The 27968-nt window shown below is 39.8% G+C and overlaps 1 protein-coding gene across 1 annotated transcript in view; it reads right to left on the reverse strand.

The window, feature by feature from the left end:
- The window catches only part of DOK7 (docking protein 7), a 105041-nt gene that overhangs the window by 17228 nt on the left and 59845 nt on the right, over positions 1-27968 (reverse strand). The window contains 1 exon segment of the mRNA XM_032788641.2: positions 6109-6151. Coding sequence (XP_032644532.2) covers positions 6109-6151 — 43 coding nt within the window.

Genomic DNA, 27968 nt, shown 5'->3' on the forward strand with positions numbered 1-27968 from the left:
GTGTAAGGCTACTGCCAGTCACCAGCTAGCCCCCGTTCCCTGGGGCAGATTGCAGTGTATGCCACTCATCACTGACAAGTGGGGGGTTGGACCTGCTGCCTTTTTCTGCAACCCAGTACCTCTATGGGGCCTTGGACAAGGCCCTGCAGCCTGGGAAGTTGCCAGCCTGGAGCTCCCCAGCCCCTCTGGGCTTTCCTCAGCCCTGCCTTACTGTAGGTACCCTGAGCTTCCCAGCAGCCAGGCCTTTCTCTCTCTGAAAGCAGAGAGAAGAGTCTGTGCGCCTGGTCCACTGCCCTCTTATAAGGGCCAGCTGAGGCCTTATTGGGGTGTGGCCCAGCTGTGGCTACTTCCCCATCAGCCCAGGTTTCAGAGCTGCAGCCCTCTCCAGGGCTGCTTTCAAGCCCTTCAGGGCAGAATTGGGTGACCAGCCCACTACATGATCCAATAAAATATTACAATCTACTGTATCTTCCCCCCACCTCAAGGATTGGGGATAAATTTCCTGCCATGCTTTCATGAATTATAAATTACCTTCAGCCTTGTCAGTGGCCACCAAGTCACCATGTGGCAGATTCTTTCTTGCAGTGATCTAAGTCAGGAAAAAACCCTCTGAAATTAATGAAGGTACACCAGTAACTAGCTTCAGGAGAGGAGAACGAGGCTGAACAGTTCTGCAGTAAAAGAGAGGTGCTCCTAAAAAGCCTCTTCTTTCCTCTTCCTCATAAGAGCTAAATTACCAGCTACTTTGGTTTAATTTCAGCACTCATTCCCTCTCTGTTATATACATCATTTTAAGCTGTCTTGGGTTTCTCTCTTCCATTCTTTATCTACACAAGAACAATTTAACCAAGATACCATGTTCATAATTAGCATCTTGACATTTCAGTGCATTCCATTCTATGGCACTGTTTTGACTTTATTCCCATATTCATCCTCCAGAACATTTCCAAGTTAAGCTTTATGCAGCTTTTGTATAACAAGCAAAGGAGCTGTCATGTGGAGAAAGCTCTGTAGTGATGCAGATTACACTGATCATTGGAAAGATGAAAAAAGGGAACTGCACACAGAAGAAATGGAAAAGTTTTAATGATGATGAAGCCTAATTATATTCAGATTCACTGCTTTAGGGGGGATTATCTGCTACAGTTCTAATTAAGTTCCTGATTTTGCACAGTCAATTAAAAAATGAAGGCAAAATTATGTCCGACTCCTATGAGTGTAAAAAGTGGTGGCAGCAATTGTGAGGCCACCACAGCTTTGTCCCAATACATAGATCCTATGCAAGGCTAGGGTCACCGCTTGTGCTAGTTGTTGCAAAAGATGAGGAGGTGGAGGGAATATTGACCTGTCCTTTTCAGCACTTGCCAGCAGAGCTTGCCCTAATCAGAAGGGACTTGATGCTGCTCCTTCTTCAAAGTTGGTTCTATGGCAGCACTACTGGCTCCTGGAGGCATCTTGCTTACTTGAGCACACATGTACCTACAGGGAACAGTTCCATTCTGCCCCCTCCCATGGATACTATCACAATGCCATAAGGGAGTTCAGGATATCTTAATCCTGCAACTCCAGCAGAACCAAGTTTTCCAGGGAGTCTACTTCCACCTCATTCTGCTCAGCCTTGCTGAAGTTTTTACGACAGATAGAACACATGATTTTGAAACAGAATTAAATTATTCATCTCACCAGGTTATTTTGCACTTAGGAGCAGATCTTGAAAGACGTTTGAACAAAAGTGTTATTCATTGACATATTTGTGAACACTTCTTCCACAGCATGTTTGAGTTGTTATTAGAATTAAATACATATTTTTTAAGCTAATGGATCTACTGTTCACTATACGTAACCACTAGCAATTAACTGAGAAATGTTTAACCTATTGTGTTCGGGCCACTGGTAGCTGAACATGTAACTCCAGTTGTTTATTCAAAACTGAAGTGGTTAGCAAAAGAAATGTTTTATAGAGCACAGAGAACTTCATAGCACTGCAAAGATGTCTTTGCATTTGTGCAAGGTATTTATGTGCATAGTGAGTGCAATTGTTTATGTAAATTGAGGATTAAGATGCACAAAGAAACAGGCATGTGACTAATTGGGTTGCTGCATGTTCAGGTAACAGAATTGTGCATGCAGTTACATACACAAATTGTACACATGAATGTGTACATCTTGCACCATGGCTTTTTGTGTGCATGGCCTATTTGGCCAATTCATTAGATCAGTTACCTCAAATTAAGTGATTTTCTCAAAACTCCTGGGTCAGAGACGGTCTTTAGTCTGGCACCAGCAAAAGAAAGGCAAGGGATGAAAACGGAGACAAAAAATATAGGTAATAAAGAAATGTGGGGAAGCACTAATGAGGCTCCCTAAGCCTGATACAATTCTTTGAAATACGGTTGGATAACAAGGGATCTTCAGCACGTGACCTGGATTAAAGATGAAGAAAGCAAGATATCCAGATAGTATTACTTTCCAAAGCATTGCAACACATCAGGTTCAGTTACATTTGATGAGTCTGCAAATACAAAGACAATACTTTAAAAGGAAATATCTGAGATTAATAAAGATTAGACACTGAGAAAGAAGTCATGTGGGTTTCTTATATAAAATTTAAGAAGAAATTCCAAAGATGCAGTTATAAAAAAAGTAGAGATGAAGATATCACAAAGGAGGCTAAGAAAATAAAAGGTAGATAAAAGAATAATTTAGAAAAAAAGATTGTTTGGACTTCTATAAAACTGTCCTTACCTTCCTTTGCCATTCTTTCATTTTCGGACCTTTATTACACATTCTATATCTTGCCCACTAATTACATTCAAATCATCACTTTTCTTTATCTTGCTGATTTTGTCTTCTTTCTCTCAGATGATGAATTATATTGATCCATTTTCAATTAATATTCTTGCCATGCATCTTTGCTTGTGTCGATGACTTTCAAATCTTCTCACTCTTTAAAGGAAAGATCTATTTTCTCACTAGGTGAATATTTAATTGAGAGAGCTTTGCATCTGTTTCCCATTTTCCTTGTGTTCAGATGGATAACAGGGAGAAAATTGTAAATTTTCAAAGAAATTTCTCTTAGTTGCACATTTATAATAATGTTGGGTGATACTCTTTCTCTGCTGCAAAAATTATTATAATTCCAACAAGGTTTTTCTTTATGTATACTTTTTTTAAATTATGGCAGAATTCTTCATCTCATGAACATCTTGAACTTCTGAACTACATCAGTGGATTTATATAATGTACTATTAGATTTGCTTTGCTTAGATGAGCAAACATTTCCTGTAGATACAGCCATTATATTCTCATTATGATTACATTTTCTTTGCTAAAAGATAACACGTTGAAATATAGTCAGAGGCAAAACCACAGCATACTCTTCCTTTTGCCAGCTTCATTGCATGCATTTATATTATTATGGTCCCATTAATAATTCCACTATTGTTTTAGTTCTGTTGAAGTTCTGTTTTAGTTCTGTTTGACTTTTAAATTACTTGGGGCTAGATTGTTACACCATTAATCACATTAAGCAGTACTCTTAGGGCTTGTCTCCACTTACCAGGGGATCGATGCATGGTGATCAATCCGCCAGAGGTCAATTTAGCAGGTCTAGTGAAGACCCGCTAAATCGACTGCTGATTGCTCTCCCATCAACTCCGGTACTCCACCGGAACAAGAAGTGTAAGGTAAGTCAATGGGTTAGTTTTCCGTCAATCTAGCACGATGTAGACACCACAATAAGTTGACCTAAGGTACGTCAACTCCAGCTATGTTATTCACATTGCTGGAGTTGCATAACTTAGGTTGACTTAGCCCCATAGTGTAGACCTGCCCTTGCTATACCCATTCATTTCAATGTAACTTCTCAAGGAGTAAGGTACTACTAACAAGAGTAACAATCCAGCCCTTGGTATTATATCCTCCTGCCATGCACTGGAATTATTCCATAACTTCTATCATCAATGTAAGAAAATGTCTATTTGCTTAAATAAAATGTTCTAGTGCTTACTATACAAAAAAGCCAAAAAGTATGATGTATTTTTTCAAGGAGGGTGGTCTCCCTTTTTGCTGGCCCAGCATGCCCCCAGGAAATCTGCACATTAACTGTAAACACAAATCTGTGTGTGTGCGTACCTCTACCTACTTGACAGCAGGCACAAATCAGGCAATTAGAAATACAAATACTCGCCAGATGAAAATATACCACAGATAAAAAGTGCAAGTTCCCACAATCAAGTGATCCTTTTTGAAGATGCAATTTACACCTATATCTTGTGCTCCTGCGAAATACTGAAGGTACAAATGCTGGTACTTAGACAACTACTTCCTCTGCACACAAAATCAGGGAGTAAGTAGTCTTTGTGCTATTATTTGAACCTATAGTTCATTTGCAGGTTGAAATAATGGCAACCCAAATACTGCAGCTAAAAATTGCAACTACAAATGAGAGGCCTTGCTGAATTTTAGTCCTTAATTAGTTTAAATTTCATTTTTTCTATTTTATAAACATTTCCATCATAAGCAGACCTCTAATTTCTAAAATTCTGTTTTCTGTTACACCTGTATAAACCTGGAGTAACTCCACTGACTTTACTGCAGTAACAGAGAACAAGACTTGCCATATGGGTCAAAATGAATTTCCTACATCTTACATAATGCAAATCGTTCCAACAACAAGTGATCTTCATTAGAAAGACTGTCTGGTGCTAATAAAACTGTTTGATTCGTTCATTCTAGAATCAATCTACTCTTGATATCATAAAATCCAGCTGCTAAAGCTTTAGAAGTAGGATAGATGGCGTAAAATAAGAAACAAATATGTAAACACAATTTTTTGTTTGTTTGTTTTTTTATGTATATCAGAAGCAGGAAACCTGGGACAAAACCAGTGGGTCCATTGGACTACCAGGAAGTAAAGGGAGCAGTTAAGGAAGATAAGGATGTTGCAGAGTTGCTAAACAACTTCTTTGCAACTGTCTTCACCAAAGACAACATGGGGGGGGGGGTGCTATATACCCCAGATTGACTGTACTCTTTTCAGATAATAAAGATGAAATCTTATCAGAGATCGAGATGATTCATAGATTCCAAGCCCAAAAGGGAATATTATGATCATCTACTCTGATCTCCTGTATAACACAAGCCATAGAATGTCCCCAAAAATAATCCCTAAAACATATATTTTAGAAAAACATCCAATCTTGATTTGAAAATACTTAGTGATGGAGAATCCACCACCACCCTTGGTAAATTGTTCCAATGGTTAATTATCTCACCTTTAAAAATTTACGCCTTATTTCCAGTCTGAATTTGTATAGCTTCATCTTCCAACCATTAGATCGTGTTATACCTTTCTCTGAAAGAGAAGGTGCTGGAACAATATGGTAAATTAGAGACCTTAGGGAAGGTAAGATATTTTACTGACAGACATAGTTTCCATGCAAAAGTACATAACATGTTGGCGTTACCTAAATAACCTGAGGTCATAGTTAATCTTGTGAGCCAGATTTGTAGCTTCTTTTCCACCTTTTGTGAATCAGTGTAGTTCCACAATGGAGGATCTGGCCTTATGCATTTGAATGTTATTTAGAGGACTTGGATGTGTACAATATGAATGGTTCTATGTGCACAGCAAAAGAAAGCTCATTATGGAGGTGAAGAGTCTTCGGGTGCCTGGGGATATGAATGAGTTTGGGTGGAAGGCATGTGAATTGAGTTTACTCTGGATGCTACTGGAGCCTTAACCATGACCTTACTGATTGTATTGGTAGGAAATGCACTTGAGCAACCTTATGTCTAAATTAAACACTTTTTTCAACTTTGTGAACCTATGCCTTGTGTTGAACAGCAATTAAAGACACTATAGGTTTTTAATACATTTTACAAAAATGTAAATCATACAGACTGCACTAGAATAACCAGCTGCAGGGGGAATCCTTTCCCACAAAGAAACTCAGTCCTGAATGTACAGTCTTTACATGGTCCACAATCCTACAGACTGCAGGATTTGGTCTTCAATTTGCCTCTCTCCTCCCCCCTCCCCACCTTTTTGGCAAACTGGGATTACAAATAGTATTTAGCAAACCAATCAACTAAATGGGCTCCTACCTGGGAGAGCTGGTAAGACTCCAGACTGTAAAACTGCTGTTCCCTAAACAAAACAGAAAGGGTTAGCATGAAATCTCTCTTTACATGTAAAAAAGGTTACACAAAAGTACAATCAACATGTACTTCTTGTACATGTACAACATGTACAACATGTACTTTCTTCTTTGTGAAGAAATCTTTATTTATGCAAAAAGCCTTTTTAAAATCCAGAACAGCAACAAAGGCACCCTGGAAAAAATGTATAAAAAATACCTATATTAAATGTCTACAATATACTTTTAAGGGTCACTAACATTACTTTGACTGCCATGAAACATAAATAAACAGCTATTCTGACACTCAGCACTGATTATGAATTAAGTGGAAAAAAGCATCTTAACTCTGTAATTCAGGATTAGATAAAATCAAAATTAGAACAACAGGTTTAATGTATGTGTGCTTGAGTCTCTCCATATGCAATATAATAGATCACATTCACCTCACCACACGCAGCTTTAGACTTCCCAAAAAATCTGAAATTATTTTTCTCAATCAGTAGAAAACAAAATAAAACTGTCTACGTTAATTATTAGCTACATTAAAATTCAAGTCACATGGAATTCCTGCAGGAAACATGCAGAAAGAAAACATGTTATTTTAAAATCTAAAAAACATGATGCGATATGCCACTGGGTGACAGTGTAGTGTGGCACCAAACACTGATGACTGGAGGAAACTGTGGGATGATTCATTATTTGTGAGAAAAATCTAAGCACTGTGGCAGATGTACAGCTCAAGTTTTTACTACTAATTAATTTGCTAGGTGATCTTCAAAAGGCTGTTATAATTTTTATTCTAGTGTCCCTATATCTTTTCCAATGCCTATATAATGTCAGACTTTGCTTATGCTTTTTTGGTTGATAACACATTAATTCAGGGAAAAACTCATGCAATAAAAATCTTTCAGTTTATTTACTTCCTTCAAGTTCTTATTCTCAGGTGCCTACCTCTGTTCAGAAGTTATATACATAAATTCAGTACAAAATAAATAAATACAGCATTAGGGGCCTGATCCAACTCCCATTAAAGTAAATGGAAAGACTCCCATTTACTTGGATGGGAGTTGGATTGGGCCCTAAAGATAAGAAGAAAAAATATTGGTTCAGTAATGAAGAGAAGGTTACTTACCTTGTGCGGTAATTGAGGTTCTTTGAGATGGTTGTCCCTGTGGGTGCTCCACTTTAGGGCACCAAGACACCTATAGCGGAGCACCCACAAGGACACTCTCCAAGAAGAACTATTCATTAGAAAGAACTCTACTCAATGTTAAACAACAAGAGAGAAGTATTTAGATTTGCAATGCAAAACCATCTCTAACTGTGGGAACAGCCCACAGGAGACAATTTCAAGCCTTAACTGACTCCACTACAGTCATGAAATCTAAAGCTTCAATATTTACTTGTGTAATCACGCTTGCTATATTTTTTAACATTTGGGAGATTGATTATGAGCAATTGTTTACACTGGAAGGAAAGAAAACACTGTGAAAAGAAGCAGAGCCAAGATTTAATTTCTGAAAGATAAATCCAGCAGCATTTCAGAAAAAGAAAAGAGCATTTGCTCAAATTAAACGCAAGTGTTGCTGTTCATTTCTATAGTTACTGAGTACCAATCTACAAGTTGATGCAGTTTAGTGGCGAGTAAAATGTTTTTTATATATGTAAAGTCTGAAAAGTGTTTTAAGTTCCTTTGAGAGGAAAAAGAACAGGAGTAATTGTGGCACCTTAGAGACTAACAAATTTATTTGAGCATAAGCTTTCGTGGGCTACAGCCCACTTCTTCAGATGCACAGAATGGAACATATAGTTAGGAGATATATATACATACAGAAAATGAAAAGGTGGAAGTAGGCTAATTAATTAAGATGAGCTATTATCAGAAGGAGAAAAGAAAAACTTTTCTAGTGATCATCAAGATGGCCCATTCCAGACAGTTGACAAGAGTTGTGAGGATACTGAACATGGGGAAATAGATTCAATCTGTGGTTGCTATTATAAGGGGAGTGGATATATTTCAGCTGCCTAACTTTTTCATTATAATAGATTCTTGCAACCATTTCTGAGAAGCTATAATATCTCCATTTTAATTCTGCAGGGTGACTCTCTAATAGGGTGACCAGATGTCCCAATTTTATAGGGACAGTCTTGATGTTTGGGTCTTTTTCTTGTACAGGATCCTATTACCCCCCCCACACACACATACACCCTGTCCCGATTTTTCACACTCGCTGTCTGGTCACCCTACTCCCTGAGGCTAGAGAAGTGCTTTTTTTTGTCCCATGACAATTCAGGTTTACTAGGCTATAATATGTTCACAATCACCACAGTTCTCACTTGCGTTCCTCAGAAAAATTTTGAAAGACTGGACATGATTATTCTAAAGCCAGGCCCATGTTACCACAAAAACAGCAGCTTCCAGTTAATTTAGTTAATCCAGTACCTCAAGTGATAGATTACAGTGCTGTAGATTTAGGCTTCACACCCTGCTAATGATGAGGGGTTGTATATATAAGAATTTGTTTTTACCTTTTTCCTTTAAAAAACAAAACCTCTACATAATTACATACACAAGACCTGTGTTCAAAGAACATTTTATTTAGCTTGCAAAGTCAAGCACTCACCAGTGAGAAAAAGCTAGATTTCAGGTTGCCAGAGCAACTTTAATTTTCCCCCATTGTGCATATGAATGATGATGATATCAAGAAGGCTGAGGTTTTTAATGCCTATTTCTCTTCAGTCTTCACTAAAAAGTTTAATAATGATCAGATACTTAACACAGTTAATATTAACAATAAGGAGAATGGAACACAAGCCAGAAAAGGGAAAGAACAAGATAAAGACTACTTAGATAAGTTAGATGTATAAATTGGCAGGGCCTGATGAAATTCACCCTAGGGTATTTAAGAAACTAGCTGAAGCAATATCCAAACTATTAGAGATTATGTTCGATAACTCATGGAGGATGGGGGAGGTCCCAAAGGACTGGAGAAGGGCAAACATAGCACATATCTTTAAAAAGGGGAAAAAAGAGGACCTAGGGAATTATAGACCAGTCAACCTCACTTAAATACTGGAAAGATACTGAAGCAAATTATTAAACAATTAATTGGTAAGCACCTAGAGGATAATGGGGTAATATGTAATAGCCAGCATGGATTTGCCAAGAACTAAATCATGCCAAACCAACCTGATTTCCTTCTTTGACAGGGATACTGGGCTAGTGGATAAGGTGAAAGTTGAAGACATTATATGTCTTGATTTTTATGAGGCTTTTGTCACAGTCCTACAACATTCCCATAAGCAAACTGTGGAAATGTGGTCTAGGATAAATTACTATAAGGTGGGTTCATAACTGACTGAAAGACTGTACTCAAAGAGTAGTTATCAATGGTTCTCTGGGACAGTGTATAAAGTGGGGTCCTGCAAGTATTCAATATTTTTATTAGCAAGAGATTATGCTCATAAAATTTGTGGATAATGCCAAAATGGGAGTGGTTGCAAGGACTTTTGAGGACAGGATTAGAAGTCAAAACAACCAGGACAAATTGGAGAATTGGTCTGAAATCAACAAGATGAATTCCAATAAAGGCAAGTGTAAAGTACTAAACTTAGAACAGAAAAATAAAATTTAAAATACGAGATGGAGAATAACTGGCTAGGCAGTAGTGCTCTGAAAAGGATCTGGGGTTCTTAGTGGATCACAAATTGAATATGAGTCAACAACGTGATGAAGTTGTGAGGCTAATATTCTCGGATGTATTAACAGAAGTATCATTTATAAGATATGAGAGGTAATTGTCCCACTCTACTCAGCACTGAGGAGGCCTCAGCTGGAGTAGTGTGTCCAGTTTTGGGTGCCACACTTTAATAAAGATGTAGACAAATTGGAGAGAAGCCAGAGTAAAGCAACAAAAATGAGAAAAGCTTTAGAAAAACTGACATATGAGGAAAGGTTAAAAAACTGGGCATGTTTAGCCTTGAGAAAAGAAGACGGGGGCGGGGAGAGAGAGAGAGAGAGAGACCTAATAACAGTCTTAAAATATGTTAAGCGATATTTTAAAGAGGATGGTGATCAATTGTTCAACATGTCCACTGAAGGTAGGATAAAACGTAATCAGCTTATCTGCAGCAAGGGAGATTTAGGTTAGATATTACAAAAAAACTTTCTAATTAGAAGGATAGTTAGTACTGGAATAGGCTTCCAAGGAAGACTGTGGAGTCCAACATCCTTAGATCCTAAGAACAGGTTAAGTCAAGGACCCTTCCTCCCCTGCATTAAAATGAGACAGCCCCTTCCTCATTCAGCATACAGGATGGATGTGTAAAGGGCCAGAATTAAATAGCAACTTATAGAGCATTCTTTTAACTTTTCTGTCAACGTACAGTCATATAAATACACAGCAAGATATTACAAGTCCTGAGAAAGTGAGAGGTAGGAAGCCGGTATGGTGGTAGTAAACTGAAAGTATTCTAATATTCTGAAAAATGTACTATTAATTGATTGGATTTTTCACTTGAAGTTATCACCTGAAAAGTGGCTTTGGCACCTTCTAACTCAACAGCTCTGCTCCCTGTATGTATTTAAAGTCATAACTATCACTTCACTGACAAAAATAAGATTTTACTCCTTTTTAGTCCTGTCAGCACTGCAGAAGCTTAACACCTACAGGAGCATGAGTAGGATTCTTTGTTGGCTCATGCACCATCCACAGAATTGTTAATTAAAATTCATTTGCAGAATTGTTAGAGTTGCTGATATGAGAGCTAGAAAGAATTCAGCTGGACTTTCAGATGTCAGGATGAGCTTGCATTACTAGTAGATTGGAAAACTACCTTTTTACTTGTAAACTGAGCAAATTTGATATGGAAATAATTAAAATCCTCAGAGATCATCCTTTTTGACCTTTTTATACAGCACCTAGCACAATGGGTCTGCTAGGTGCTATTACAATGCAAATACTAAATATTTAATAATAATAATAATAGGAACACTCGGCTACCATGAGGAGTGTGCTGAAAATGGGCAGATAGATATGATAGACAGGAAAAAAAAAGTCGAATAAATATGATTTTTAGATACATAATTAAAGTAGAATAGTTAGATTACAATAGGTAGATATAAAGATAGACATGGTTAATTAGAAAAGATTAGGTAAAATTAGATTTTAGATACATAGTTCAATTAGATTAGCTAGATTTGAATATCTGGACCAGATTAAGATAAATAAGATTAGATACTAAGTAGAACAAGATATGATTAGATACAACTAGATAGACCAAAAAATGATAAAATTGGTAGAATGAATAACTAGATAGATAGTCACTGAAAAACAACAAACATTGAACCCCATAATGACATTTTTACTGAGTGACTTTGCAGAAAATTGCCATACTTAAAAAGAATTGCATTGTCCATCCTTTGATGCAATACGCCATATTTTGCTGTTTCTACACCTTTTGGCCATATCCTACAATCCTTATTTAAGGAAAAATTCCACTCAATCCCTATGACTTTTGCCACAGTAATGACAGCATTGTTAGACCCTTAAGCAGTATACAAAAGTTGGGGTTGGGGTGCTTAAGTAAAACAAAAAAAAAGGGTTCTTGTCTGTCTGCACCATTTTCCCATTATTGCATAAATTTATAAATGTAACACAACATTCTCAAATACAAAAAGAAAAATATAAAGAGGTGCATAGTACAAATCTGTAAACTATACTTGGGTGAAAGCAGCAAGAAGATAATTTATTTAACTTAAATTATGTGTATCTTTGTTATGTATAGTATGAAGCTTGGACAATGGAGTATCAAAGTTTATGCATGAATCCAACCATTCTGCTATGACTCATGAAATAATTTAGATGAAGTAGCTTTCTAATGTAGGCTTTTTTATCTATGACCCAGGAGCTGGGTATTGAAATAATGTAATGCATGGACTTAGTTCAAACAACCTCACCATTACAACACCCACAGTAAACGGATATGTACCGTTTGCGTATTGCACATCATGAACTCCATGTCCAAGGCTATTTTAACTCTGGTAGGGATCTGGTTGCTGTCAGATGACATTCATTTTTGATGTTCTACTTTCAAATATCTTGGGTAGGGTTCAATGATAGATGTCAGATGGACCTACTGATAGGTTGATATTGGATCATTATTCACAGATTAGCTCTGTTACCTGAACTACACATAACCTAACTTTGGCATGCATTTATTTCCATGTTTGCAAATAGAGACCATGGGACATGATTTTTTATGGTCAAAAAATATGTTTTGAAATGTGCCTATTCCATAGCAATGTGTTCATCCCGTTTATATTAAGATGGCATTTGTCCATTTTAAATCCTATTAAACTGCTGATTTACTTGACCAGATTTCATTTTAAACTATAAGCCAGTCAGAAATACTGTCACATGTAGACTGAGCAGCTTTTCCTTTCTTAACAGGCCTACAATCTCATTGACAAACTACTGAAATATTAATATACAACGGTTGATCTCATCATATGCATCACTTCATACAACCCCGATCCTGCACTGCGAAAGTTAATGGGAGCTTTGTCTTTCACTTCAGTAGATGCAGGATAAGGCTCAACAGCCCAGGTTCTCTACTCCACCATATAACATGGTTTAAGCTTGCTGTGTCCCAACTCAATATTTGTACTGGAGAATGAATTTCCTTGCATAGGGAAATTTCTGGCAGCTTTAGACTGAGGTAGGTGGCACAGCCACTTCCTAGGCCAGCTGTCTCCACCTCCTCAGTATAATAAAGGGAGAAGGGAACCTGTCTAGGGCTAGGTGGGCAGTGAGTATGCCAAGAATGTGGTGAAGCCAGGTTCCACCATGCATGATCCCCAGTGGTAAAAGTTAGAATAGATTCCCTGTTGCTTTAACTTCCACCTGGGCCAAGCAGCCACAGATAAGGGAGCCACAACAATCTCTTTCCAGCCACCACACTCCACTACATGTCCAAGCTATGACTGGATGAATTGGAACCAAAGTTCCTAATTCAGGGCCATATGCACAGGAACACAGAACTGACACACTGGGCCACACTAATGTTTATATAATGTGGTATCCTAACTCTGATAGTGGCCAGCCCCACATGCTTCAGTGAAGATGCAAGAATAGCCTGCGTACAAGGAAAGTTTCTTTATAGCCCCTCCCCCACACTAGCTCTAGGTTGGCATAAGCCTTGATGCATGAGGATTTATATTCCAGATAGGCTCTCATATCATTTGCAAAATGAAGAAATTTGTAGCAACTGACATGAAAAACTTATATTGAAAGCTGCCAGCTAGAAGTTGTGATTGCTCAGTGGGATGGCACCCAGACAGAGCTAGGGCTGGCTGGAAAACAAGAATTCAATTTTGTGAAAAATTTCAAGGGTTTTGGCATTAGGTTCCATATTGGGACAAAGTTGAAACCCTTGTAATTAAAAAAAAAACAACAAAAAAACCAAGAGCCAACCTCAAATTATTCAATAGCCCAGTGGTTAGGGCACTCATCTGGGATGTGAGAACCATATTCCCAAGTCCCTCCTCTGTCTGACTGAGACCAGGGACTTGAACGTTGGCCCAATGAATATTTAATTAGTTATACACAGTAGAACAGCTCCACCAAGAAAGACTGAGACAGCCAGAGACTGGGTCTGTAGCCGGATGGTTAGGAAACTCACAATGTGAGAAACCCACGATCAAGTCCCTTGTCTGCATCAGGCAGATCAGAGACGTGAACCTGGCTCTCCCACATCCTGGTGGTAAATTCCCAACCAGCTCTAGTTGGAGATTAATTCTGCTTGGTGCAAAGAATTTCACACACAAGTATAAGGTAAAAAGTACTGATGAGTGCAATGCTACCATTAATTAGTGCTGCTGCACAGCCACCAGGTTATGCCTTACTTAGCCACAGATTGGCAATAGAACTGTTGTATGGTCCAATATCAGGCCTGCAGGAAAATAGACAACATATTTTCAACCCTAGCCCCTCAAAAAAATTGTAGCGATTAAATGGAGTACAAAAACCAAAAGTATATTATCAAGGTGCTAAAATGAAATCATGGCTAATTAAAAACAGGAAAACTATTCTTCCAACAAGTGAATCAGCTTCTGCTGTTCACAGTACTCAAATGTCTCCAACATCACCTGCATAGGAACCAAATATAGGAATCAGCTCCCTGATACTTTTAGCATTTCTGAGACACCTCAGCCATGATGATATAAGTAATTACCTGTGCACAACTTTGGATAAGCAAGCCATTCTTTCTGCCCATCCTGGTTTGATGATTTTCAATGGCTCTGTTTTTCTGAGACTAGTGACAGTGTACTTTGTTTCTACTGTTGTACAGCTTTTAGGTATAAACTACTTTTGACTAAGACGACAGATGAAGCTTTCCCACAGTCTGGATTCCCTAACTGGAACAAGGCTTGAGACCAATTTCTGAGACACCAATCTTTTTCAAGTCACCACCAAGCAGTTGATAGTCTTCAAAATATCACAAAGGATGTTGGTGATATGCTAAGTTTTCAGAACTCTCAAAAGAAACTAGACAACCCTAATAAAAATACTAAGTAGCATACATTATCTTGTCATATAAGGACTTGCACTTCAGGGCCATTATACTGAACAAGCTGAAAATACACCCTTACATGGACAGCTTGACTGCAACTATGTTCAACTGTTTTGTCTGCCGGCAGAATATAATCCTGATATTTCAAAATGGTTGAAAAAAGAGTCAAGACAAATTCACAAATGCAGTTATTCAAAATGAGATAGTGGAAACCATGAGTTTTAAATCCAGGAGGGAGATTTCTGAGAAACTTCCTGGAAAGTAGTCTACAATTATGGTAATTGAAACAATGGAATTCTCCATCAAAAAGCAAGTGATTTTATGGATGTGATATGTGGATGATGACATGAACACTGAAGAAGAGTTCACTGGATTGTACAATATAACCTGTACATCTACAGAGGTATATGTGTCAGTAATTAAAGATATACTATTGTGTCTAAATCAGAGGCTCAGCAACTATCATGGACATTATGAGGGTGGTGCTAATATGACAGGCTTAGTATCACGCATAGCAATTAGTCTGCATGAGCTACAAACTCATTACTATGGACATGCTTTGAATTTGGCATTCTGGGACTTTTTAAAAATAATATAATCCTAATAGATACTCTTGAAACTATTTACAAAAATCACAAAATGTAATTTAAAATCACCCAAATGAAATATTACATTTCAGGACATTAAATATGAAGTGTTAAGTACATTGCCAAGCATCAAGTATCAGAGGGGTAGCCACGTTAGTCTGGATCTGTAAAACGCAACAAAGAGTCCTGTGGCACCTTATAGACTAACAGATGTATTGGAGCATAAGCTTTTGTGGGTGAATACCCACTTTGTCAGATGCATGATGCATCTCATGCATCTGACAAAGTGGGTATTCACCCACAAAAGCTTATGCTCCAATACATCTGTTAGACTATAAGGTGCCACAGGACTCTTTGCTGCCAAGCATCAATATCCTCTGTCCAAAAAAATGGACTCTCTCTGAAGAAGAACTGGCTTCAATTTCTGAGAACTACCTTGCACTTTGAGCATCTCCAAAGGTTGCAAAGGATGCAACAAAAGATCCTGAAATGATCACTCAAACTGATGGTGTAACAACTCAAATGGAAAGCTGAACTTCCTTTTTGGCATTGAACTAGCTTGAAAAGTTCTAAATGTGCTAGATGTTACGTCCAAAATTCTGCAACTGTCAGACATTTCAGCAACAGAAGGCCAATCTTTTATGAAAATGACACTTAATTTACCTTAGTCCATCCAATCAGATGAAAGTTAGAACTTATTTTGGGAGCAAATCCCCCAGAAAAGTTTCAAGTTGGAGAGGGTCAGCACAGAAGATAAAAGTTCCCAAGAAACTGCGAACAGGCACAGATGAACGCAGTGCAGCAAAGGAATGTTTTATGTATATCTACTTCAAAGTAATTGATTTTACAATGTCCATTAGTCAATCAATATTTGAATAGAAAGGCTACCAAGATATTCAAAATCTTGAAACTCTCATAACTCCAAACATAACACATGCAAGTTCAAGGCCTGCTTCAGGTGAATGGTTCCAATTTCATCTATGATTTTCTGATTACTCAGCTTCCTCTGTTGCAAGCCAACTGTCAGCTTACAGAAAGATCGCTGAAGTCAGTTCATAAATATCTCAGTTCACTCAGCCAAACCAAATGTCAGCTATTTTCTGAAGTGATGATGTGGATGAAAATGATTTTGGTGATACCAGCAACCAACACTGTAAGCGAGTGTAGTTTCAGTGCTCTCTGCTATACTAAAGCATGGCTTTGATCCACAATTGGACAATCACATCTGCAATGCTGTATGATTTTACATATACGCACAGATAAAATTTTATATGTAGGCAAGGAAAAAAGCTACAGCTTGCAGATGTTGCAGAGGAATTCATTTCAGGAAACCCAGGGTAAAGATCATTTGGAACATTTTTTTGAATATAAGTCATTATTTTTATTCATGTTCAAAAAAATGAGTAATTGTACCATGACTAAATTTGTCCACTTTTAATAAAGTGAGATAAACAAGCTTCTTTTCCAAACTCAGTATTTCCTTTATTTACTTATGCAATCTTTACATTTCTAGGGAGGCTACTACTCTCCCCTGGCCCAGATTTGTCTATATAATGAGCAGCTAGTGCATGTGTATGGCAGCAGATCTACTGGCCTCAGTGTGCAACTATCCAGGGAGTCACACTGGTGCTGGAGAATTGGCACACCTGAAATCATGTCTCCCTTCCCTCCCCCACCCAATCTGTATACATTATATATAATAGGTTGCTCTAGTGACACAAGATAGCAGTTCCATTGCAGGCATGGAGGGCGCCACACACCTGCAGTAGGTAGGATTTGACACCTAGCAAATCATCACAGCAACAGTACACATGGTGCTCTCTTTCAACCACAATGATTCTGAGCATTGTATTCCTGAGGAGAAGGATGGGATAACTCATGTCTTTTTATGGTGTTCCCATCTGTAGAGGACTATGTGGTACCATAGACATATGAGAAGCAGTATTTGTGCTGCCACACTTTTGGACACTTAGCCCCAATTTTATATTGTTATGGCACTGTTAAGGCTCTGTACAAGCAAGTGATTTTCAGGTGGAGGTGAAGACATGCTGTGTCATGGTTTCTGTGTTAACATGTAGCTCTTCTATTTACAGTGTGTATGGTATCATCAAAACTGAGTCCCTCTTTCTCCATTGGTTACATCAACAAGATGGATTAAAATTAAATGCCGCTTATATTTGGCACTGACAGCACAATATTTTTTATACGGATAGTGGACCATATCTTTCATCCTGTCTGAACTGTGCTCACACTGCAAGACTAGGGGAGGAGGGGTGTAATGGTAACCTTTAACCTCCTTTGCATTCCTGCAATGCTAGGGCTGGCAGGGCTGAAACAGTCTCAGATATAAATTGGAGCAGCCATTAGCTGCTCTAGCTTATGTCCATCTTTCCATAGCCTCATCCAGCAGCAAGGGATCACAGAGCGCAGGGACACTCTAGTCATTCCCCCTTTCTGCTGGATTCACTACAGCATGTCACCTGTGGATTCCCTCTTAGAGGGCCAGATCTGCCAGCTTCACAGCTGGTTTGTGCCACTGGAGATGCCTACTACAGGAACTGGGGGGGGGCGGTGTTGGGCTGACGTTTCCCACCACAATTGCCTGAGCAACTATAAATCTGGAATTTCCTAACCTTGAAGTGCTTGACATAGCAATCTAAATACTGTCTTTAATGTAATTATACATAACATATACAGATGTGGTAACAATGGAAACTTCTGTGAAGTCTTATCTATATTGACTCTTTAGGCCACAATATACCCGGCCTAAAAACTCAGTCAGTTGGTCAGGTTTGCATACACCAGTCCCCAGCCAAGTAATCAGGCTCACATGCATCCATTCTTAGACAACCAGTCAGGTGCACCTGCACTTGGCTCCAAACTGTCAGGCTGGCCTCACACAATCAATGAATCTGAATGCTTCCAGCCCCAGTCGATCATAAAGGTTCCAATATACCACCAATAACAGCTAAAAAAAATTGTTCAAGCACCTTGCCACCTAACGGAATCTGTGTTAGGCACCCACACTCCCTACACAATGCAGAGAGTAAGCTAGGAGATGACAAATGGGTACACGAAAGCCAGTGCAATGAGCAGGAAGCCACCAAAACTAGCCAATAGGAAATGCCAAGGATACAGGTATGACCTAAGCCCCAATCCTCAAAGGGAGTTCGGTGCCTAACTCTGAGATAAAGGAGGTATCTCCTTCAGCTCAGGATTCACAGCCATGAACCCACTCAGAGACTTAAGTACCTTAGCCTTCCTTGCAAGAAAACAAGGAGGTGGACCTGGGGCGATTTCCCCTTTTACCCAATAGGCTAATGGTTAGAGCACTCAACCAGAATGTGAAAGACCTGTGTTCAAGTCCCTGTTGTAATGACCATCCTTTTTTATACAAAGTGGACCAGCTTCAATAGGAAAGATTGAGAGAGACCCATTCTAGAATACCCCCTAACCCAGTGATTAGGGCACTCACCCAAGAGGGGGATAGCTCGGTTCAAATCCCTGCCCCACATTAGCCAGAGAGAGAATTTGAATGTGGATCTTTCATATCTAGTGAAAGCATATAAGAGGATCACAGCAGCAGTATTGTGTGTGAGACCCAATTCACTTGTTGAATTGGGCCCAGGGGCAAGATGTTTGGGAGAATGCCTAGTTTGAAGATTCCACTGGGGTTCAGGCACGATCTAGGTGCTCAAACATCAGGACTTAAGCAGCTTACGCATATACCCAGTAGCAGAAATTTAGGTGTTTAGGGGACTTTACCAGCGGAATTTTAGGCATCTAGGGAATTCAGTTACCTAGAGAGTTATGTGGGAGCTGAGCGAGGAGTTTGAGAATCTAAATTGTGGATTTAGATGCCTAAATTTTTTGTGGATCTAGCTCCAAATGTCCCATAAAATTACTTATTTTCCACTGATTTTTATAGCATGCCCTGTAACTGATACTGTAGTGAGGGGACAAGAGTAGAAAATTAAAAAAACACTGATGAATATTTTAAAATATGTAAATGAGCTCATGCATATTCATAGTAAATGAAGACTGGGACATTTTGTTATTTGCCTAAAGGCCCCATATTTCTGGACTTACAGATTTAAACGGGCATGTACCTCCGTAGTGATAATTGTCACAAGGCAAACTGCATTTATCATGCACTGTTAACTGCCTCAGCTTCATTCTGCCCACCAGTCCACCTCACCTGGGAATATTTTCATGGAATCACAGGACTGGAAGTGACCTCGAGATGTCAGCTAGTCCAGTCCTCTGCACTCATGGCAAGACAAGTATTATCTGGACTATCTCTCGCAGGTGTTTGTCTAACCTGCTCTTAAAAATCTCTGATGATGGAGATTCCCCAACCTCCCTAGGCAATTTATTCCAGTGCTTAACCACCCTGACAGTTAGGAAGTTTTTCCTAATGTCCAACCTAAACTGCCTTGACCTATTTTTTTAACTGCCTTCTGCTGAGTTACCAGCCAAAGCACTGTCCTGTCTTCCCATTGATAGTGTGACAAAGTTCCTCCTCTACCTTGGTGGGTGCTGCGCTTATTGGCAGACTTGTTCACCTCAGAGATTCACCATGTGGGTCAGGAAACAGCCCAGAGACCTTCCCCTCTGGTAGAAGCCACAGTCCAGGTCAATTCCTCCTGTGTCTGATCAGGAGTTGGGAGGTTTGGGGGAAACCTGGGCCCGCCCTCTACTCCAGGTTCCACTCCAAGGCCCTGTGGATTCTGCTTCTATAGTGCCTCTGGAATCAGCTGTGCAACAGCTACAACTCCTGGGTTACTTCCCCATGGCCTCCTCCCAACACCTTCTTTATCTCTCCCAGGACCTTTCCTTGGTGGCCTGATATGCTTGTATCTTCAATCCTCCAGCAATATACCTTCCCACCTCAGCTCCTTGCCTCTTGTTCTCGCTCCTTGCAATGCACGCTACAGACTGAAGTGAGGTCCTTTTTTAACTCAGGTGCCCTATTAGCCAGCCTGTCCTAATGATTCTAGCAGTTTCCTGCTTGTTCTGAACTGCCTGTGTTACCTTTCCAGGGAAAAGGGATCTACTTAATCTGGGACTAATATAATTGCCTTCTAACCTTTCCTGTATCCATGTGGCTGACCCTGTCACAATAGTTACACCTGACTGTGCTCCTCGAGCCTCTCTGCTCCTACTTGATGTTGCTCTCTGGCTCCATCTTTGTTTTCCAGCCCACATATGAGGTTGTCAAAGTTGCCAGCATTGTAACCCCAGCCTGATAGTTTGCAAGCAGATAGGAGTTAGCAAGGGGCCATTTGTTCCTTACATTCGGCTGGTGGCAACCATTTAGGCAACAGACTCGGGCTGCTTAGGTGCGCCTAAGTGGTTGGGGGGCACCTAAAAAGCCCTCAGGCGAGGGACGGTGGGTTGGAGGTGAGCTGGGGCGGGGGCGTGCAGAGAGGGTTGCCCGCAATAACACCGGGGTACACAGACGGGAATAGCTCCTGCTCCCGCTCACCTCCCTCTGCCTCTCTGCTGAGCACACGCCCACTCTAATCTCTCCAATCGTGCCGCAAGCACTAGGAAGAAGGAAATGAGAGCCATGCCCGGCGGCTCAGTGGAGGCGGCCGCGAGCCGAGGTGAGCTGAGACGGGGCTACCCAGAGGATAGTTTCCGCGGAGGTCTCCCAGGCCCGTTTAGCAGTGTGTGTGGTGGGTTCCCGTGAGGGTTGGAGCTGCCAGGGGAAGGGGGAAGTCTCCCGAGGCCATGGTAGCTGGCCAGGGCGGCGGGAGGGGGAATCTCCCCAGGCAGGCTTATTTGCCATTTGGGGGTTGGGGGAGAGGGGTTAGCTGTCGCGCGTGGGGGGTGCTGCCACGGGGGGGGATCCCAGGGTGGGGGGGCTGAGTTAGCTGCCATGGGGGGGGCGGGGTTAGCTGGGGAGGGGGCAAGGTGCGCGAAACTTCCTTGCACCAGCCCTGCTTACATTTCAAACATCAGGGTGCCCTCAATCACCATTAAAACAAAAACTCCACAAAAAAGGTTCATTCTTTCTTCCAAATGTGGGCTTCCACTCCAGAATTACTCAGTAAAGATTCTAGAACAGGAAATAATCAGTCCTGTCTCAATGACAAATTTAAGGTTCAATATATCATGACTCCCCAAAACTAGATGAAGAGGATCAAACCCTCAATTGAAGTAAATTGATGTAGCTCCATTTATTTCAGTTGAGCTATGCTGATTTACTCCACCAGAGGATCTGGACAGAAGTTTTAAACCAATGGAAAAAGACAATTCTTCTGCTTACTAATAGAACATACAGCATTTTTCTAGCCCGGAAAATGCTCCAATATCAGATGGTAAAACATTTTTATACATAGAATGGTTATTCTGGAGATGTTTTAAAATATTACTTTCAATTTTTCTCACATCCTGAATACTGGTAATTAGGCATCTGACATTAGAAATGGAGAGATGCAAATAACACTTCCAATAATATATTTTAAAACTCTCTAAACATATCCCAGATAGATGCACAAAGCTCACTGCAGGGTGTAAGAAAAAAAGTAATACTTTTAGATTGTCTCATTTGAGAAATAGTGTGTGACCTTCTAAATGTCATCTATGCAACCGTGCATCAAAGAAATTTTATGTTATATTAAAAGATTGCATTGTAAAGGGAGAAGTTATAGTATGCATTCACCCTGATTTATGAGTGCACAGCAGTACAACCTTAGCATTGCATTAATTATTGCCACTTTCTTGGGTAATAAAGATTCATGAAGAGAAGTTTTTTATTGTTTAAATAATTAATGGACCATGTATACCCATTTCCTATTATTACTTCATAAAATAATTAAAGGAAAAGAATAACCTAGGCTGTCTACCATCTCCTTAGCCTCGCAAAGAGGCAAGATTTGCTACAAATCATTTCTTTTTTAGAAGTGATCAAGCCCTTTTGACTAGAGATACATGAATAGTAAAATCAATGTAAACTGTCCAGAATACAAATTTGTAGCCCGTATGTCTTGGTACAAAATTCAGAAAGATGGGGCAGTTGAAGAATCAATACATAAGACAATACTTGTAGCCATTCACACACATGAAAATAGAAAGTTTCAAAATAAATCCAGTTATGATGACTGGGAAAAATAGCAAGTTCTTTTACATTCATCCAAATAAATTGTGATTAGTAATGATATTAAATTCTTAACAGAACATGGTAGCCATTTGAATATATAGGTCTCATCAGAGCCAATGAAAACCCTTGAACAGAAAGGCAAACAGCCATACACTGTCATTTCCAGCAGGAGTTAACATCACACTACTGCAGGAATGATAGATGATTTAAAAACAAAAAACAAAAAGCCATTCAATAGTCCCATATTTATAGCATCAGACTTTCCTATTGCATTAAAGCTGCTAATTCACACTCAATCTGTACTGGGTGAAGCTCACCTCATGCAAAGAGCTCATAGAAGGCCTCCGCGCCATTCAAGACCACCTCATCCTCAAAATAGGGCTGAAATGGGACCTTATGCAAACCCTCTGAACAGGGATGATTTTCATCATACTGTGTGCATCTAACAAACTGGGGGGCTGAACCTGCCCTTCATTATTTTGAATTCAATGGGAGCTGAGGTTCCATAGTACTTCATAGACATCATTTGGCATGTCAGAAGATCAACTCGGTTGTTTCTTCAAATTCATAAGCATGTGCCTAATGGTGCCACCCAGATTCACGGTGAGTAGGACCTTAGTATTCAAGTAGCCAGTGAAGCAATAGGATGGTGCAGAATGAGGTACTATTCAATGTGTGTAATGGTGGAGTAACTAAACCTCAATTTAAATAACAAACCATTTTCTATGTAGAAAACCATAACATAGTTTCAAGGCTTAAAGAAAGCCAACATAAATATAGTGCTATAGTTATAAAAAGTTGGCTATCAGTAACTTTGAAAATTCAGTAACTATCCCTGGAATTATTCATTATACTCTTGGACTGTAATGAACAGGAATGACATTTAAAAACAAAAACAAACTGATTTTTGACCCAACAGATTTTTAACAAGGCTTTTATGTGAGCACGGTGATTGAGTAAAATTCACAGCAAGTTAGACATCATGCACAAGGTCCAGTGACTCACTTAAATCCTTCACCTAGGGCTTCAGTGGGCATTTGTCCTCTCCCAGTGAAAAAGGATGAATTTCAGCCAATGGTCAGAGTAGAAATTCTGAGAGAATTTCATCACAAAATAATAGTTTTTGTGCATGCATAGCTATAGGCTATTAACTTATCACAATTATTTCTACTTGTTCTAAAACATCAGTAACCTAAAAAGCAATTGAAGCAATTATAAAAAAAACTAAAACAACGTATTTTCCACTACATGCTAAGTTACTGCCTGCAATAAAACTTTACTGATGAGTGATAGGACCCTGCAAAGCTGGGAAACCCCTGAAAATAACAAACACAGACGTTTAATTATAGCAGCACTGCTACTGGGCACTTTTACAATAACAAACACACACAGTAAAGCCAGAGGGGATCAAATGTGGAATTGCTACAAAAGCTGGTAGGGACACAGGTCTGGCATCATGCTACAGTTAAAAGAACCTCTGTGTCTGGAGCATGAACACAGCAGGAAAACTAACAATGGTTTCTGGGGTTTACAATATGCTGTGATTACAACTTTGAAATTTGCAGCTAAGGACTATATTAGTGAGGATCTGCTCCTTGTTCTTTTCCCATTTACACTGTTCTTACAAAGTGACAGATAAACTTCTGCTTTGATGAACCAGTACTAAAAATATACTTAGGCCAGGTCCTCAGACAATGGATCTGTGCCAACTCATATCAGATGAGGATCTGACTCCTTCCTTCAAGCCCATTCCACATAAGGAGAGAAAGTAAAAATCTTGTTATAACCTGAATATCTTTCACCACATAAACAGAGGAACACAATGGGCCATAACAAAACACATGAGCAAGCCAAATCAGAATAAAAATGGAAGCCTTTCATGAAAAACACCTTTGTATCCATTTTCTCTCCTTTCTAGCTGCTGGATGTTGCCCCTTGTTGAGGTTAGTCAACTTCTCCCAGAAAAAAACAACAGGTAAGGAATTTTCCTCCTGTCATCACTGAATATGTTAAAATAATTAACTAAAATAATGTCTGTCTTCACTATATTAATTTTGCTGTTTATGACTTCTCCCCCATTCTTACTTTTACTTCTGTCCATTTCTCATTCACAGATCCATCATGAACGGGAAATGGCCAGAAGTATGAAAGAATGGGGGAGAAGACATGAACAGCAAAATTAATATAGTGAAGACAAAAATTATTTTCTGCTCATTCGCAGCCCATCACTAAAGTTAGAATTTGGCACCAACAATAAAACAATCACAAAACCTGGAGCACTTTGCAATACTTTGATACTTACCTGGATACAGGGTCTGCCTTGCATGTTTTTCTGCTGATGAAGAGTAGTGTTGCACATTATTAATTACTATTATTATCAGGTTTTCTATAGCAATCATCACCCACATACCCACACGCTCTGCTACAACCCTTACTCTCACTTCAACTGGAGGAATTTTGCGAAGTGCTGCACAAAATTCAGATATGCTGTTGCTAAGACATCCGGTGAGGATGCTTTTCTGCCCTGGCGTGTCAGATGGAATGTAATGAATAGTCCAAAATTGACTATATTCGTTTGCTTAACATTTTCTGGCCTCAGTTCTCTATTACCTTGGGGCTGCTTAAACCTGTGTGTGTCCTGACAGTGGAGGATTCCCCTCATGTAGGGTAATTTTGGGGTGGCACAGAGCTGCTAGAGTATCCAGTGCAGAGGGGATAACTGGGAAAGAGAGAACCTGGCAAGACTCTTTTATGCCCAGCTGATTCCATGCTGCTGGAATAGTACCTTCAATTCACTGGCAGCTGGCTCCTCTAATTTACATTAAGGACCAGGATCCAAATGCCCCAGGATCAAGGGAGTATAAAAGGCTCTAAAGCCACTTTTCTATTTACTCTCTGGACTTGTGTGTGCACGCTTCAACCATACCAGAGAATTGACGCCTCCTTTTTCAGTGCTCTTCCTGCCCCTAGTTTGTGCTACTGCTTCTCCTTTGAATGTTTCCGATCTGGAGCCAAAGAAGAGACTATTTCCTGCACCATATGCATTTGTAAACTCAGAAAACATCCTGTCCTAAACAACAGTTCAATTGGGTGGAATTATTACTATTATATGGATTAAAGTGGCACCTACAACATATACAGTGGAGTCGCATCTTACGTAGAGGTTAGGTTCTAAAGTCAGCTCGTAAGGCGAAAATCGCATATAGTCAAAATTACCCTCAAATCCCTTAAATCGTCCATAAAGTACAGTATACATAGTTTTGTGTACAGTATACAACCCTGTACAGTAATACTGTATGTATAAATGTATAATGTACAGTATATAATAAAGAGTACATATGCAAAATATAATTTAACAGCACTGTATTTTTAATTACATAAAAGAGACAAAGACAGATGGAAGAATGAAAGAATAAAAAAGGAAAACAGTAAACCTAACCACTCACCATTCATCCTGGGTATTCTTGCTAGTCTATGATGACGATGACATTATTGGGGGGTCGTCAAGGCTTGATGTCGATCCAGGAGATGATGGGCCAGGCTCATCTGCTGCTGGTTGTTTTTCATGGAAAAACAGTGATCGGCAACTGTCACTGTTGTCTCTTGAGCTGCTCAAACATTTCTTAATATGGTCTCAGATCGTCCGTAATACTACATATGATTTTGAGGCTTCATTCAATAGAGGGATCATATTAAAAAATTAAATCATTCATGTGTTTCACTTCTTGGAACATTTCAGCAAATTTATGAAGATTCCAGCTTGCTAGCTCTTCCTGTTTGTCATCATTATCTTTGTCTTCTGTAGACGATTTTATCAGTTCCTCTAACTCTTCATTAGTCAATGTTTCTCTAAGGCTTTCAATTAGTTCTTCAATTTCTTCCTCAAGGATGTCAACAAAGCCATCACCACCCACTTGCCTGGCCCCCTGAACAATGTGTTTCACTTCTTTTTCAATGGTCGGGAAACTCTTAAAATCATTCACAGATTCTTTCCATAAGTTTCGCCAACATGCATTGACTGTTTCAGGCTTGACTGCATCCATTGCCTGTTTAATATAAGTGATGCAATTGGCAATATTGAAGGACTTCCAACACTCCATCACATTAAGACTGGGATCAGCATCCGTAGCGCTACATATCCACGAGAATGTAAGCCTCATGTATGTGGCTTGAAACAGCGAATCACGCCTTGGTCGAGAGGTTGGAGGATGGAGGTGGTATTTGGGGGGAGAAAGACGACTTCAACGTCTGTGAGGTACCGCTTGACCTCCGGAATGAAACACTTGTGGACCAATCCAGAAATAATACTACCGTCACCCAAGCCTTTTTATTTGATTGCCAGAACACAGGCAGGAGATTTTTGTTCTTGCCTTTTAGGACACGGGGATTTGCAGCCCTGTAGAGCAAGCCCAGCTTTATTAAATGCCCAGCCGCATTGCCACAAAACAACACAGTCACACTGTCTTTAGCTGCTTTGAAGCCAGGGGCTTGTCTTTCTGATTTTGAAATGTAAGTGCGGTTGGGCATTTCTTTCCAGAAGAGCCCAGTCTTGTCAGCATTAAAAACTTGTTACAGAAGATAGCCCTTTTCTTCTATGATTTTCTTTAATTGTTCAGGGTAGGCTTTTGCTGCCTCTTCATTGGCAGATGCATCTTCACCAGTAGTCTGCACGTTTTTGAGGTTAAAGCAGTTCCTAAAACTGTTAAGCCAACCATGGCTGGCTTTGAATTCCTTCTCATCAGAAGGCTGTCCCTCTGGGGCGGGAGGTTTGAACAGCACGTAGAGGATAAGAGCCTTTTCTCGCAATGTGTTGCCATCAATAGGCACACATTTACAGTTCATGTCTTCCAACCATAAGTTTAATGCTTTTCAGTCTTCACTTAAGTCTTATCATGCACCTGGCTCATCACCTTAGCAGTTACTGAGCAATTTATGCCATGGCTTGATGAATTTCTCTCTCTCGAATCTTGGTAGCACAGATGCTAGATTTGTTGCGGCCATATTTAGGCGCCACGTTGGAGACAGACATATCGTCTCTCAATAAGTCCAACACAGCCAGTTTTTCCTTCAGCATTGGAACGGATCGCTGTTTCTTCGGTTGAGCACCAGATGAAGTAGTTGGCTTGCATTTAGGAGCCATGTTGTACAAAAAATACGTATCTTTAAAACACTAGAATCACACTCAGCACGGCAAGATGCTCACACTATGAGAGGCACACAGGAACTGAGACCAGCTGAGGGAACAGAAGATTCACATCTTCCATCTCATGCTCACTCCGGGGCATACACTAATTGCACGCGTATAGTTGAATTCGCCACAATACCAGGCCTAGTTGAAGGCCAAATTGATCCCCAGAGTGAGTTAGAGCAGCTGAATAACTCCTTCAACTTGCACCAGCTTATGATGGTGACCAATGAGCCATGAGACTGGCCAGAGCACAGTGAGTTCCTGTCATATCCCTTTCTATCTACAACATGCTCGCATACCAAGAGGGAGTGGGGTGCGGCAGATGGGACTGGAACAGAAATCAGCTATGCTGACTTTACAACAGGAAA

This window comes from Chelonoidis abingdonii, chromosome 5 (assembly GCF_003597395.2).
Source record: "Chelonoidis abingdonii isolate Lonesome George chromosome 5, CheloAbing_2.0, whole genome shotgun sequence".
Classification (NCBI taxonomy): Eukaryota; Metazoa; Chordata; order Testudines; family Testudinidae; genus Chelonoidis; species Chelonoidis abingdonii.